Here is a 14638-nt window from a genome sequence, read left to right as displayed (position 1 = left end):
CACAGCCAGCACTTGGACATTTCAAACAATGCCCATGCTTCCAGTCAGAGGAATGAGCGCAACTTTTTAAGCCCCAGAGATAAAGCCTATTCCCCAAGAGTGGTTCCTGGGACGAGATCATACAGTGAAGTGATACAGTCTGTCCGCTCTTCTTCAAGACATCAAGAAAACAGACTGACGCAAGAAGCTGCAAACAGGAAAGACTTCCCGCGTCAGTCACCCTCAACAAACAACGCAAACAGACCGAACGAGTGCATGGAAGGTGATACTCGACACGACACACACCAGCTCACGGCTGCGAACAACAGGACAGACAACAAAATCAACGGAGCCGACCAACTGGAAAACGACAACTCCTGCCATGACGACGACCAGTCTGACCTTGGCAGTGTCAGATCGGATGTCCCTCTGGTTCCCCCCACTGTTCCCCAGCCCTCTACTGAAGAGAAAGCGTCGACTTGTGACCCAGCTGTCACCACGTCCGACAGCCACAGCATTGAAGATGCACGCGGTGACACTGTATGCAGACAGGATGCCACTGATGCCATCAACACCACTGCATACAGAGCCACTGAGAGAAGTAGAGACAGTGCAGTAGAGTCTGGTGATCGGGTTGACAGGGACAGCAGTGTGATGAATGCTATGGACGTTCAACAGCAGCAAGATGACCTGGCTGATGACGCGGATGATGAAGGGCTTCCACCCAACATCCCTGCCACCCCGAAGGACGACGCGACCCGTGCTGACCATGGAGACGGCCCCTCAACGCAAAGCAGCGTGACCTCCGACACCAATGTCAACACGCTATGTAATGCCGGGGATTCCCCTTCCCTTGGCTGCACGGAGAAATCGCCCCGTGTGACTCCCGTGCAAAATGAAAGGCAGAGGCGCCGTGGCAGCTTGACTGGCGAGAAAAGACTGGTGATCACACGGTCACAATCTGTGTCACTTGAAAGACAGTCTTCCCTCCCCAACAGCTGGATAAGAAACAACAAACAGAACAAACGCGCTAGTCCCCGAAAAGTTACCACCTCGAAAGAAAAAGGCAAAAAATGATGGTATGGCCATGACCCTAACACTGGCATTTCAAAAGACTCTCAGTTTTCAGTGATTTCATATAACGTTGAAGGAATAGTGTCTAAACTGAAAGACACCAGTTTCGTCTCCTTTATTTCAAAGTTTAACTTCATTTGTCTGTTAGAAACATTCGTAGAGTCCTTCACATGTTCGTTATTCCCATCACATACATGTTACGTTGCTCCAGCGATAAAGCTCTCACATCAGGGGAGGAGGAGTGGGGGTGTCATTGTACTAGTAAACAATGAGTATGTACCTTTCCTTAAACAATTTCCAACAAAATACGATAATATAATTGTTCTTCAAGCAGAAAAAGAACTTTTTGGAACAGAGTCTAGTGTTTTTATTGTTAGTATTTACATAAATCCTCTCAACAGTCCATTTTACGAGACAAGTGAGGCAGACAATGGGATTTCTATACTAGAACAATGTATACTTGACATTATTGAAAACCACGAGGATGCTTCCTTCATTTTGTGTGGAGACTTTAATGCCAGGACTGGTAACAAATTCCCAGAACAGTTTAGTGCTGACTTTTCCTCAGACGACACACACGATGGTTTTCAGTTTGACTTTGACGATGGCCACGAATCGATTCCTGACCGTTGTTCACAAGATACAGTGATCAATGACTATGGCCAAAAGTTACTCTGCTTGTGCTCTAATTTTGATCTGTACATTTTGAATGGTGTTTGTGACGGAGACACAAATGGGGTTTTCACTTATACGTCTCCCTCTGGTAGTAGTGTCATTGATTATTTTATTTTCTCCACTTCATTAAGCTATTTATCGCACAGAATGCTTGTAGAAGAAATGATAGACTCTAAGCATATGCCTGTATCATGTCTTATAAAGTGTAATAGACAAAAGTATAAAGGGGGAACAGATGCATTTATTTCTAGGTTCATTTGGTCTGATGACAAACGTGACGAATTCGTTTATTGTATCAATTTACCGGAAAATATTGCTTCTCTTGAACAAGCCAAACACCTGATTGATGAAAACATCAATAAAGCAGTCGACTTGTTCTCAGTTACTCTAAAATCCGCCGCTTCTTGCATGCTTGTAAAAAGAGGATGTGCTAGAGCCATTAAAGGCAATATTTGGTTCGACTCAGAATGCCATGAACATCGGAAGGGCACAAGGAAAGCTCTCCGTGAATTTAGACGTGAACAGAGAGCCGATCCCACTGCTGATGGGCATGCGTATTTTGAGTCCAGAAAGTCTTATAGAAAGCTATTGGCTAATAAAGAAAGAGCGTACAAAGCAAAATGTAGAGCTGAACTTGAAGGGAATATTAATGATTCCAAGCAGTTTTGGAAAAATATCAAACAATTTTCTAAGAAAAGTAAACAGACTGGAAACATCTCAGATGATGAATGGTTACAACACTTTAAAGAGGTTTTTGGTGTGAATGACAATGATACGATAAATGACGATTTCACTGGCTTTGAATCTGGGAATGGGACTGAAGAAAGTGACAATCAGGACGATATCCTACTGAACAGTGATATAACTGAACAAGAAATACTCGATTCCATCCGTCATCTAAGAAACAATAAAGCAGCCGGCCCAGATGGCATTATACCCGAACTTTTTAAACACTCAAGTGAGCTAATTGTTCCTTTTCTTTTGAAACTGTTTAATAGCATATTTTCTTCGGGTCAGTACCCAGTAGCTTGGACTGAATCGATTATTCAACCCTTGCACAAGAAAGGCGATTTACACAAGCCAGACAATTACAGGGGCATTTCACTTTTGAACATATGTGGAAAGCTGTACAGCCATATTATCAACAAGAGAATATCAAAATGGGTTGAAAGTAAGGACATATTAGGTGATATACAAGCCGGATTTCGAAAAGATCATTCAACAATTGACCATATTTTTACGCTGTTCTCAATGGTACAGAAATATTTGCTTAAAAATAGAAAATTATTTGTAGCTTTCATTGACTTTCGTAAGGCTTTCGATTTTATTTCACATGGAAAACTGTGGCCCGTACTGCGGAAGTCTGGCTTAAAAGGGAAAATATTAAAAACCATTCAAAGTATGTATAAAACCGTTAAAGCTCGAGTACGTTGGGGGGGTAGGGTAACCGAAGCTTTCCTTTGTCAAAAAGGTTTAAAACAAGGGGAGGTTACAAGTCCTTTACTTTTCTCTCTGTTTATAAATGATCTTGCCACGGACATAATCGAGAAAGGACGCCATGGCATACAACTGAATCCTGATATGATTGAACTGTTTATTTTACTTTTTGCGGACGATATAGTGCTTCTGTCTGATACAGTTACTGGTCTGCAGAACCAACTGAATGTGCTGGCAATGAAGGCTTCCGAGTTAGATTTGCACGTTAACCTTGATAAATCCAAAATAATTATTTTTAGAAATGGTGGATACATTGCTCGGAAGGAAACCTGGACATACGAAGGTCACGACATCAAAATCGTCAATTCCTATAAGTACTTAGGTTTGTTTTTCAGCACTAGATTATCTTTTTCGAAGGCTCTGGATGACATAGCAATGAAAGCACGGAAAGGTGTAATAGAAATATTTAGAACGTTATGGAGACTTGACGATTTCTCGGTTAGTATTTTCTTTAAATTATTTGATTCACAAATAAAACCAATTCTGTTATATGGCTCTGAAATCTGGGGATTAATGCAAATTTCACCAATAGAAAAAGTGCACATGTTTGCTTTAAAAAAACTTCTTAATGTGAGTCCAAGATCACCAAATGACATGGTGTATGGCGAGACAGGTCGTTACCCTCTGTACGTATATTCCTTCTTGTCATGTATAAAGTACTGGATCAGACTTACAAGAATGGATGAAAATAGACTTCCTCGTAAATCTTATAAAATGCTTCTATCGCTATGTGATCAAGACAAAGAGTGCTGGGCATCTCAGGTACGAAACACTTTGTATAAATTTGGATTCGGCTTTGTTTGGGAAAATCAAGGTGTAGAAAATGCAAGAGGATTCTTGAATGATTTCAAACAAAGACTGATCGATTGCCATAGTCAAAACTGGCACGAACATCTTCACAGCAGCAGCAGGTTCAGCGTTTATCGAAATTTCAAATCATCCATATCACTGGAATCTTACTTTACAGCAGTTAAAAATAAACACATAAGAGATGTGCTTATAAGGTTTAGAATAGGAGCCTCAGATATCCGTACACACAAGATGAGATTTGCTTTCGTCAGTCCAAACGACCTGAAATGTCCACTGTGTAACGCTGGTATTGAAGACGAGATACACACTTTATTTTACTGTAAATCTCTTAACGATCTACGACACAAATATATTCCATGTTGGTACACGAAACATCCCTCTGACAAAAGTTTAGAATTTATAATGCATGACACAAAAATCCTTCATGATCTAGGTCGCTTTATTTATCACTCTAATAAACGTCGTGCTGCTTTATTATGATAATGGGCACAACCTGAGTTCTGTTATGTTATACATTTAAAACAACGAACGTGCATGTTTAAGCGGACTTGCTCACGATGGAAGGCATTTACCTTTTTGAATTTTCGATTCATGTGTTTGCATGCCCGGTTTTACAAAATCGAGTCTGTGCGCGCGCATGTGTGTGTGTGTGTGTGGGGGGGGGGGAGATGTGGGAAGGGGTATGGAGGTGTGGGATGGGGTGTGTGTGTGTGCTCAACATTGTAATGGGTCAGAAGGCCTTCTACAATAAAACATTTCTGAGTTCTGAGTTCTGAGTTCTCCGTGTCTTTGTCTCTGTCTCTCTGATCCCTCTGATCCCCACTGCTGTCTGTCTGTTTCTCTGTCTCTGTCTTTGTTATTATTTCTCTCTTTGTTTCTGTTTTTCTCTCTCTGACTGTATATATTTTTTCTTTCTTTCTCATTTATATACAGATGTGCAACACACACAGAACATACAAATGCAAACATGTATATATTCTCTCTCCCTCTCTCTCTGTCTCTCTCCACCCCCACCACTCTCTCTCTCTCTCTTTCTTACTCCCCACACCCCACCTCTCTCTCTGTCTCTCTCTTTCTGTCTCTCTCTCACTATTTATCTCAATATCTCTCTCTCTCTGTTTCTATCTGTCTGTCTGCCTGTCTGTCTGTCTCTCTCTGCATTTAAATATATATCTCTCTCCATCTTCCACCCTTCTCCTTCTCTCTCCTATTTTTCTTCTGTTGTTTCGTGTGTGTTGTTTTTTCACGCAGTACTATTTTTCATCTCATTGCAGAAGAACAGCACACTAAGCCGGGTGAACTTTGCGTGGAACGGGTTCGGGTATGAAGGTTGCGTTGCTCTGAGCCACGCCTTGGCCACCAACACCACGTTACACCTGTTAGATTTAACCAACAACAGGATCCACCCGCCCGCCCTCCTGCAGCTCTTTAACGGGATTTGTCGGAACAAGACCTTGTCTTCGTTGTCGGTAAGGCCTCTCTCTCTCTCTCTCTCTCTCTCTCTCTCTCTCTCTCTCTCTCTCTCGCATACTATGACATATATGTAGCATTGTGCAGTGTAGACTTTGTTTCAGGACGGGGACCAGATGAAAAAAGCGCACCAGTGCTTGTCTATTATCCTCGAATATAAAGAATTTTGTCTTGTCTTGTATCGTCTTGTCTTCTCTCTCTCTCTCTCTCTCTCTCTCTCTCTCTCTCTCTCTCTCTCTCTCTCTCTCTCTCTCTCTCTCTCTCTCTCTCTCTCTCTCCCCCACCCCTTCTTGATTTCTTTTTCTTCATTTTCTAAACACGGGAGTGCATTGCTAGCCTAAAGGACTGGATAACTATCAATAAGCTGCAACTAAATGACGATAAGACTGAACTTATGATAGCCTGTCCAAAGAAGTTTCGTCAACATCCTTTATTTCCTGACTCTGTTCTGATCAACAGCACACCTGTTTCACTTTCTCATTCTGTTCGCAGTCTTGGTGTAATCCTAGACCAGTCGCTTTCCTTCCAACAGCACATTTTGAATATATGTAAAGTTGCCTGTTTGGAACTACGTAGAATCAGTTCTATCCGCCACTGTCTCTCAGCCGATGCAACCAAGACACTTGTATGCTCTCTGGTTCTCTCAATATTGGATTACTGCAATTGTCTTTTGGCCTACATTCCCAAATATGTTAGACAGACTCCAAAGAATTCAGAATAACGCTGCCAGACTCATTTGCAGAGCTTCTAAATTTGACCATGTTTCTCCTCTCCTTCAGTCTCTCCACTGGTTGCCTGTTTCTGATCGAATAGACTATAAGCTATCCACTCTGACCTTTTCTGCAGTCAACGGATCTGAACTCCTCCATATCTATACTCCATATCGCCAGCTCTGTTCTTCATCTGATACTCGACTTCTCAGGATACCTCACTTCAGAAGTAAGACCTATGGACACCGATCGTTTTCTTTTCAATCGCCAAAGACGTGGAACAAGCTCCCTGATGACCTCTGTCATTCTGATTGCATCTTTCAAAGCTCGTCTCAAAACTCACTTTTTCCTTCAGCAATAATTTCAGTTGTAGCAGGTCCACTTCCTTTGTGTTAGCTGTGCTTGACTATGTGTGTATACATATATACATGCATAAATATGACTGTGTGTGTGTGTGTGTGCGCGCGCGCGCGCACGCGCACGTCTGTTGATATATGTTTGCGCGTGCCTATGTGTGCGTATGTGTTGAGGGAAGCTGTTAGGTACATATGTATGTTAAAATTTATGTATGCAGTGTGTGTGTGTGTGTGTGTGTGTGTGTGTGTGTGTGTGTGTGTGTGTGTGTGTGTGTGTGTGTGTGTGTGTTTAGTCAGTGTGTATGTAACATTGATGTAATGTGTTATGCAAACATGAGTGTTTTTGTAAAGCACCTGGAGCAGATTCCTGGATAGTGTGCTATATAAGTATCCATTATTATTATTATTATTAAGCCAAAGAGAGAGAAAGAGGAGATAAGGGGAGCAAGGAAATGGGTAGGAGCATGAAGAGAGTGGGAAGGGATTGCTGACGTGTGTGTGTGTGTGTGTGTGTGTGTGTGTGTGTGTGTGTGTGTATGTGTGTGTGTGTGTGTATGCGTGTGTGCGTGTGGGTATGTATGCGTGCCTGTGTGTGCGTGTCTAGCAATTTGAGCGAGATAGGGGGTGAGGGAAGGTAAGGGGGAGGTGGAGGAGTTGGGACAGGAAGAGAATGTTGGTATGCAACCATTGCAGTGATACTATTTCATGCCGTGTAAAACTCAACACACTGTTAACTTGGAAATAAAAGAACATCGTAAGGGTTAAAAAGAAGAAGAAGAAAGACACAGAGAGAGAGAGAGAGAGAATATGGGTATGCATGTTGATTGTAGTGACAGAGACGTGAAGTAAGAGAGAATAGGGGAAAGCAGAGTAGAGAGAGATAATATGAACGTCTGTTCGGAAAATGGCCGTCGATCTCATACTGAAAAAGGTAGGGGGGAGAGAGAGAGAGAGAGAGAGAGAGAGAGAGAGAGAGAGAGAGATTGTGTTCCACTCCTCCACATATTTTAAGCACACAGATGCTACGCGAGCCATAGGTTGTGTGGTTGTGATGTTCACAGCTGGGTTTGAACCCCATCCCGGCACACCTCACCACCTACTTGCTGAAGCGCATCTCCAAGTGGAAACACGGCAATCTGAAAGAACTGGATTTAACGGTATCGCACGGAAAGAAAGAGAGGAAGAGAGGAGGAAGGAAAGAGAGGGAGAGAGAGAGAGCGTGAAACTGAAGAGAGAGAGACAAGCAGATAAAAAGACACACACACACACACACACACACACACACACACACACACACACACAGAGAGAGAGCTTGTGTATGACTGCAAATATTCGAGCATAATCATGTGTATACTAATGTGTGTGTGTTTGTATGTGTGTGTAACTGTGTGCGCTTGCGTGCGCATGCGCGTTTTTTTGTGTGTCAGCGTGTTTGTATGACTGGATTTATAATTAAGCGTATATGCGTGCGTGCGTGTGTGTGCGGAGAAGAGAGAGAGGGGGAAGAGAGAAACAATGAGCTAGGAAAGCAGATATTTCACATACTTAAATAATACGTGTATGACACATAAAAAATATGCATACAATCGCGCCCTCCTCCCTCCTTCACTCCTACTGCCCTACCCTCATCCACTGCCCACCCCCACCCCGGCCACACACCCCTCTTCTTCCAGCTACCCCCCTATGCCCCCACCCCTGTCACACACCCCTCCATCCCTGTCACACACCCCTCCATCCCTGTCACATACCCCTCCATCCCTGCCACAACCCGTCCACCCATCCCTCTTCTTTCAACTACCCCTACAGCCCCACACACACCCCTCTTCTTCCAGCTACCCCCCTATGCCCCCACCCCTGTCACACCACTCTTTGTCCACCCCTCTTCTACCCCCCACACTCACCTCCACCCCTGTCATCCCCCTCCACCCATCCTTCTTCTTCCATCTACCCCCATACAACTCTCCACCCCTTCTACACACCCCTCCACCCGTCTGTCTTCTTCCAGCTATCACTACCGCCACACGCCTCTCCACCCATCCCTCCTCGTCCACCTACCCCATACTACTCTCCACCCCTCACTTTCCGCCACATCTTCTCGTCATGCGTGCAAGCAGTTCTGACGTCCAGTTAATGGATATTTTCTTGGTGGTCTAAGTGTTCGAAGTAGTATGATTTATGCGATGCGTGTGGCAATGTCATTTGCGTCAGTGCAGTTAGATACAACGAAAAGCGTACAGGCGATGAATACAACTCGTTATGTCAAACAATTCTAGCTTTTTTTGTAGATATTTACATTTCATTTTCTCTTTACCCTTAGGGTTGTGTGTAATAAAAAATAAATAAATAAATAAATAAATAAAATAAATAAAGTAAATGCATGTTTATCCCACTTCCCTCGTTAATAATTGTTCGTTTATTTGTATCCACCCTAACTCACCATTCAGTTCAGCTCCACGCACCCACCTTCTCCGACCTTTTAAACGGTAACACTCGATTGCAAAATATACGAATAAATAAATGAATGAATAAATAGATAGACAGATAAATAAAATATCTTCAATCACCATTATGTATGATAGAACGTTAAACAAACAACAACAAAAACAACAAGAAAACAAAACAAACAAACCAAAAACACAAGAAAACTAGTCCTCACTGATTCATCGTCCGTTCCTTACCAGGGCATTGTGGTGGACAAAGATTTCGATGGCGAGCTTCGCCAAATCCAGGACCAGCGACTGTTCATCGTGCGCTACGACACCTCGCTGTCCCGGCAGAGACGAGAGTCACGTGTGGACCCCTCCAACATCTACAACATCGACCCCATGCGCATCCTGTTCTTCATGAAGGAGCACCTCCGGACCATCGACCTCTTCCTCAAGATCGACACCAACAACGACGGCCTCCTCTCCCGGGAGGAGATGAAGTATGCTTTTGAGGTGGGTGTGTGGTGGGTTGTTTGAACTGTGCTTTTGATGTTGTTTGATTGTGCTTTTCAGGTTGTTTGAACTGTGTTTTTGAGGTGGGTTTGTGGCTGGTTGTTTGAACTGTGCTTTTGAGGTGGGTTTCTGGAGGGTTGTTTGAACTGTGCTTTTGAGGTGGGTCTATTGAGGGTTGTTTGAACTGTGCTTTTGAGGTGGGTCAGTTGATGGTTGTTTGAACTGTGCTTTTGAGGTTGGTCTGTTGATGGTTGTTTGAACTGTGCTTTTGAGGTGGGTCTATTGATGGTTGTTTGAACTGTGCTTTTGAGGGTTGTTTGAACTGTGCTTTTGAAGTGGGTATGTGGAGGGGTGGTTTTTCTGTTTTGTTTTGTTTTTGTTTTTCGTTCCCATGTTCACTCGTATGTACACGAGTGGGCTTTTACGTGTATGACCGTTTTTACCCCGCCGTGTAGGCAGCCATAGTCCGTTTTCGGGGGAAGGGGTGTTTGAACTGTGCTTTTGAGGTGGGTCTGTTGAGGGTGTTGAGGGTGATGGTTTCAGTAGCCATCGTCGTTGGCGACATCATCATCACCATCACCAAGGTTGGCTTGTGCGAGGGTGATGATGGTAATAGTATTCGTTGTCGTCTTCAACTCCTTCACCAGGGTTGGGTTGTATAAAGGTGTTGATAGTCATGGCACTCGTTGTTGTCGTTTTTGGTATCGTCACCATCACCAAGGTTGGGATGATGATGGTGATAGTATTTGTTGCTATATTCGTCGTTGTCGTCGTCATTACCATCACCAGGGTTGGGTTGTGTGAGGGTGATGATGTTGATGGTATTCGTTGTTGTCGTCGTCATCATCATCACCATCGCAAGAGTTGGGTTGTGTGAGGGTGATGATGGTGATGGTATTTATTGTCGTCGGTCATTGTCGTCGTTATCACTATCACCAAGGTTGAGTGGTGTGAGAGATTAATATACGATATATATATATATATATATATATCACAAATAACCCCATTTTTACATCAAGTACCAGTAGATCGGACTTAGATGACACGTGTACGTCAGTATCAAGAGGGTGAAAGGAAGCACGTGTATGCAGGTATGCATGAGTGTTTGAATGCTTCATTAATTTCATGCATGCATGTGTGTGTGCGTGCGTGCGTACGTGTGCGTGTGTGTGTGTATGTGTGTGCGTGTGTGTGTGTGTGCAGCTGGAAGGGTACCCGGTCAGTGAGAAGGCGCTGGACCAGGTGATGACCTACCTGGACACCAACAAGTCAGGAGAGGTGGATCTGGGGTAGGTCATGTGTGTAGTCTGCAGGCTGTTAGGCATCGGTTTCCCCACTGTTTGTTATTGTTTCAACAGAGGTGTGTGTGTGTGTGTCTGTGTGTGTGTCTCTGTGTGTGTGTGTGTCTGTGTCTGTGTGTTTTCATAATTCTTTTGATCATTAAATTATATTACATGGCATCAGTGATCTGTGGATATTTATTTCACAATATAAGTCTGACGCACAATGTAGAATAGAATAGAATACGACTTTAATATCAAGTGTACTGGCGTTGTCACAGATATTGTGGGTGAAAGAGGAAAACAGGAGTTAGAGGCAGGCTTTGGGATAGAAAGGGGGAGAGAGAAGGAGCGAGGGTACATCAATGCGATGTAACATCATCAACAACCACGACACATCGCCAGCACCTCAGATTCCTTTCTGCTTTCCAGGGAGTTCTTCGACGCAGAGCGGCGCATGCGCAGAACGCAGACGAGGGAGAAGGAGGAGGATGATGCCAGACTGCAGAGGCTGAAAAGGGAGGCCGCTGAAAACCCCCTGGGCAGCCCCTCCCTCACCCAAAGCGTCAACCCCACTTACTCCCAGGCCTTCAGAAAACCTGCCCAGGGCCTGCGCCTACCCAAAGTCAACAAGTGAACGTGGACAAACTCTGTGTAGCAAGCTGTGATTGCTTCCAGTGAGTTTTCTGTCAACGTGCAAGCACTGAGACAAAGCAATGAGATGTTTGGGGAAAGTCCGCGAGCACTAGGATGAAGCACAAGCACAGTGAACCGATTGATGGCTTCGATAAGGTTTGCGCTGAATGCAGATATTTCACACCAAATGAAAAGCAAATAATGCTCCAGCCAGTTTCCTAGTCTCGGGTGATCAACAGTCTATGCATTTTGCTAAAATGAGTCTAGACGGACGGGGTGTGGTTAACCTATTCACTTGGTTCCACGTCCATACTTTTGTTATTGTTGAATGCAAACAAATCATCCAAACCAGGATGATATGTAATTGTAGTTGAAGGAAAACCCAAATATTCAAATAAGAGCATATCCACCCCGCCAACCATGCAGACCAAGAAAATGGCTATGATCGAACCAATTATCGGACCTGGCTTGTCCTCTGAAAATGATTACCACACAAGTTCTGACACATCTCATAGAAGCCCTGGGTAATGCAATCATTTTGCAGAATGGATCATAAATCCAGCTGACATGTCCACATAAGTGAGGTCTGACAACCAATACATTTCAAACGTCACCGTCAAACTGGGTTAGCGCGATGGCAAAGAATTAATCGTGATTGAGAGTCTATTAAATATTCCCTCACCCTGAAGATTCCTTCAGTGTCCAAGACTGCTTCATCCATAGGCCTGAGAACGTTCCGTATGTCGTCAGCGTCAAAGGGGATGTTTGCGAAACATTTTGCAACTGTGTCAAAAACTGTGAATGGTACTGCAAACACGATTTGATGCAAGCATTCTGACGTTGTCATTTATGTTCCGGTGAGATGAAAATTGTGCTTATAAAATTTCGTTCATCGCTAACATGAAATGTGGGCCAAGTCCCTAAAGTAGATCTCTTCTCTATATCAAACCAAAGCGCCAGCTAATGAGTTTGGTTGAAAAGGGAGTCAAAGACGTCATGGTTACATATCAGTAAATCACTAAGAGCAATGGTCCGGCAGACTTGGGGTCACAAAAAAGCGAATATCATGTTAATATGATTTCTTCAAGCCTGTTTTCTGTTCTTTGATGTCAGATGATAAGACCAGTGATTCACACGTGTGACGCACGCTTTTATTCACTGATGTTTGCTGTATATATATATTCAAACATGATAGTTATCATGTCAGGTGGTAATCAACATCGCTGTGTGAAGATGCAAAGCCTGAATCAACAGCACCAAAAAGAGATGGTTTATACACAGTTGCATCTGGAGGCCATGATGCAGTGATGACTGAAAGCCGTTTCTTGTTAAAGGAATACGGCTCATACTCTAATGCCACAAATTTTGCTTTTCTTATTGGAAATGTGTCAGAGGATGGCGGTTTTTCGGTGGATGAGAACTGTTTTTGTTTCCACGTGAAATAATGTTCGTTTCTGTATGGAGGGGAAGCTAAACACCATCCATTGCATGGCTAACATCGAAAGTACTTTCCCTGTGTCAAACTTCTTGGACAGTCTTGAGTCTCTGGTCGAATCTATGGCTGGACTGAAGATGAACTGACCATGTATTTCAGAGTGGAAGACATTTCTTGCCAACCGACGTGGATAACATTTTTTTTTTAATGGTATGTGACTTCTTTTTTTTCTTCTTCCCCCCCCCCCCCCCCCCCCCCACCCCCCATCATATCACCAGTGAAAAATATCAAACGAAATGACTGACATCCGATCATAATCTTGCTCGTCGATTGATTCTTTGAAAGATTTTGATAGATTAGTTGGAGTACTTTTCTTTTTTCTTTCTTTTTTTTTTTTTTTCAAATGAATGAAATATTTCGAACTTCAGGGTGACAATAGGTCATTGCCATTTGCATCTCTTTTTACTGAATGAAAAAGTTTATCCCTGCACAAAAGTTTTTATCTATTTCAAGGTGGGAAAATTCGTTCAGGGACTTACATACGAAGCTGCTTTCACTTGATGAAGCCTAGTCAAGTAAGCTGTCTAAGTCAGCCTAATTAAGTAAGCTGTCTAAGTCTAAACACAAAGCAAGTGACGTTTAGGGTTCACTTCTTTAGATTCTAACGTGCTGGATATGATCAAGACGCAGGTCCAAGGTAGGAAACAGCTAGGTTTACGGCCATACTGCATATTGAATCAACTGCTTTATTGGCCAACTATGACATGAAGCAGCAGGCTTATTAGACAAACTGCCCAAACAAACAGCTAGTTTATTAACCAAATATGTCATGAAACAGACAGTTTATTGGCTAAACAGCACAATGGAACAGCTATTTTACTGGCCAAACTGCATTATAAAACAGCTTGTTTCATGGCTACATTGCATAATGAAACAGCTAGTTTTTATGACAAAAGCAACAACAATACAAAAACAAGTCTTTCAATCCAGTAATCAGTAATCCATATGTTTCTCTTTACTACTTTTACAGCTTTTGCTACTGCTACTCCTTTACTCTGCTGCTGTTGGTACTACTACTTCTACTAGTACTACTGCTATTCTTACTACTGCTGCTGTTACAGCTGCTGCAGAAAACTCAATCTGGGCTGAGAACGCAGAAGAAACAGTCACGGCATTCAGATGCATTGTTGATGTGTTGAGATCTGCACAAACTACAGATGCAGTGCTGATATGTTGAGATCTGTACAATCTACAGATGTACTGTTGTGTGCTGATATCTGTACAATCTACAGATGCACTGTTGATGTGTTGAGATCTGTACAATGTACAGATGCACTGTTCATGTGTTGAGATCTGTACAACATACATATCTATGCACTGTTGATCTGTTGAGATCTGTACAATCTACAGATGTACTGTTGATGTGTTGAGATCTGTACAATGTACAGATCTGTGCACTGTTGATGTGTTGAGATCTGTACAATCTACAGATCCTCTGTTGATGTTTTGATATCTGTACAATCTACAGATGCACTGTTGATGTGCTGAGATTTGTACAACCTACACTCACTGTTGATGTGTTGAGATCGGTACAGTCTAAAATGATTTTGCAGCTTTCAGCCCACATGTATGGTCAGCTGAATTAATTGCAACATGTGACTGGAATTCTTCTTGTAGTAAAGGGCAGTAACATATGTGATAATTTTGGTGCTGATTCTTTCTTTCTTTCCAGGTGGAATATTTTGTGCTTCAGAATTGAATGAGACAGTATGCTCCC

General features: G+C 42.9%; 1 protein-coding gene across 1 annotated transcript in view; it reads left to right on the top strand.

Annotated features, from left to right (window-relative positions):
• Positions 1–11427, top strand: part of LOC143283845 (uncharacterized) — a 27271-nt gene extending 15844 nt beyond the window's left edge. Inside the window, exons 10-14 of the mRNA XM_076590221.1 lie at positions 5310–5504; positions 7633–7728; positions 9253–9510; positions 10714–10799; positions 11223–11427. Coding sequence (XP_076446336.1) covers positions 5310–5504; positions 7633–7728; positions 9253–9510; positions 10714–10799; positions 11223–11427 — 840 coding nt within the window. The remainder of the gene's footprint in view (positions 1–5309; positions 5505–7632; positions 7729–9252; positions 9511–10713; positions 10800–11222) is intronic.
• The last annotated feature ends 3211 nt before the right edge of the window (positions 11428–14638 follow it).

Source organism: Babylonia areolata, chromosome 7, assembly GCF_041734735.1.
Source record: "Babylonia areolata isolate BAREFJ2019XMU chromosome 7, ASM4173473v1, whole genome shotgun sequence".
In the NCBI taxonomy this organism is placed as follows: Eukaryota; Metazoa; Mollusca; class Gastropoda; order Neogastropoda; family Buccinidae; genus Babylonia; species Babylonia areolata.
The sequence above is the reverse complement of the archived record's forward strand: the minus strand, read 5'-3'. Positions and strand labels throughout refer to the sequence as shown.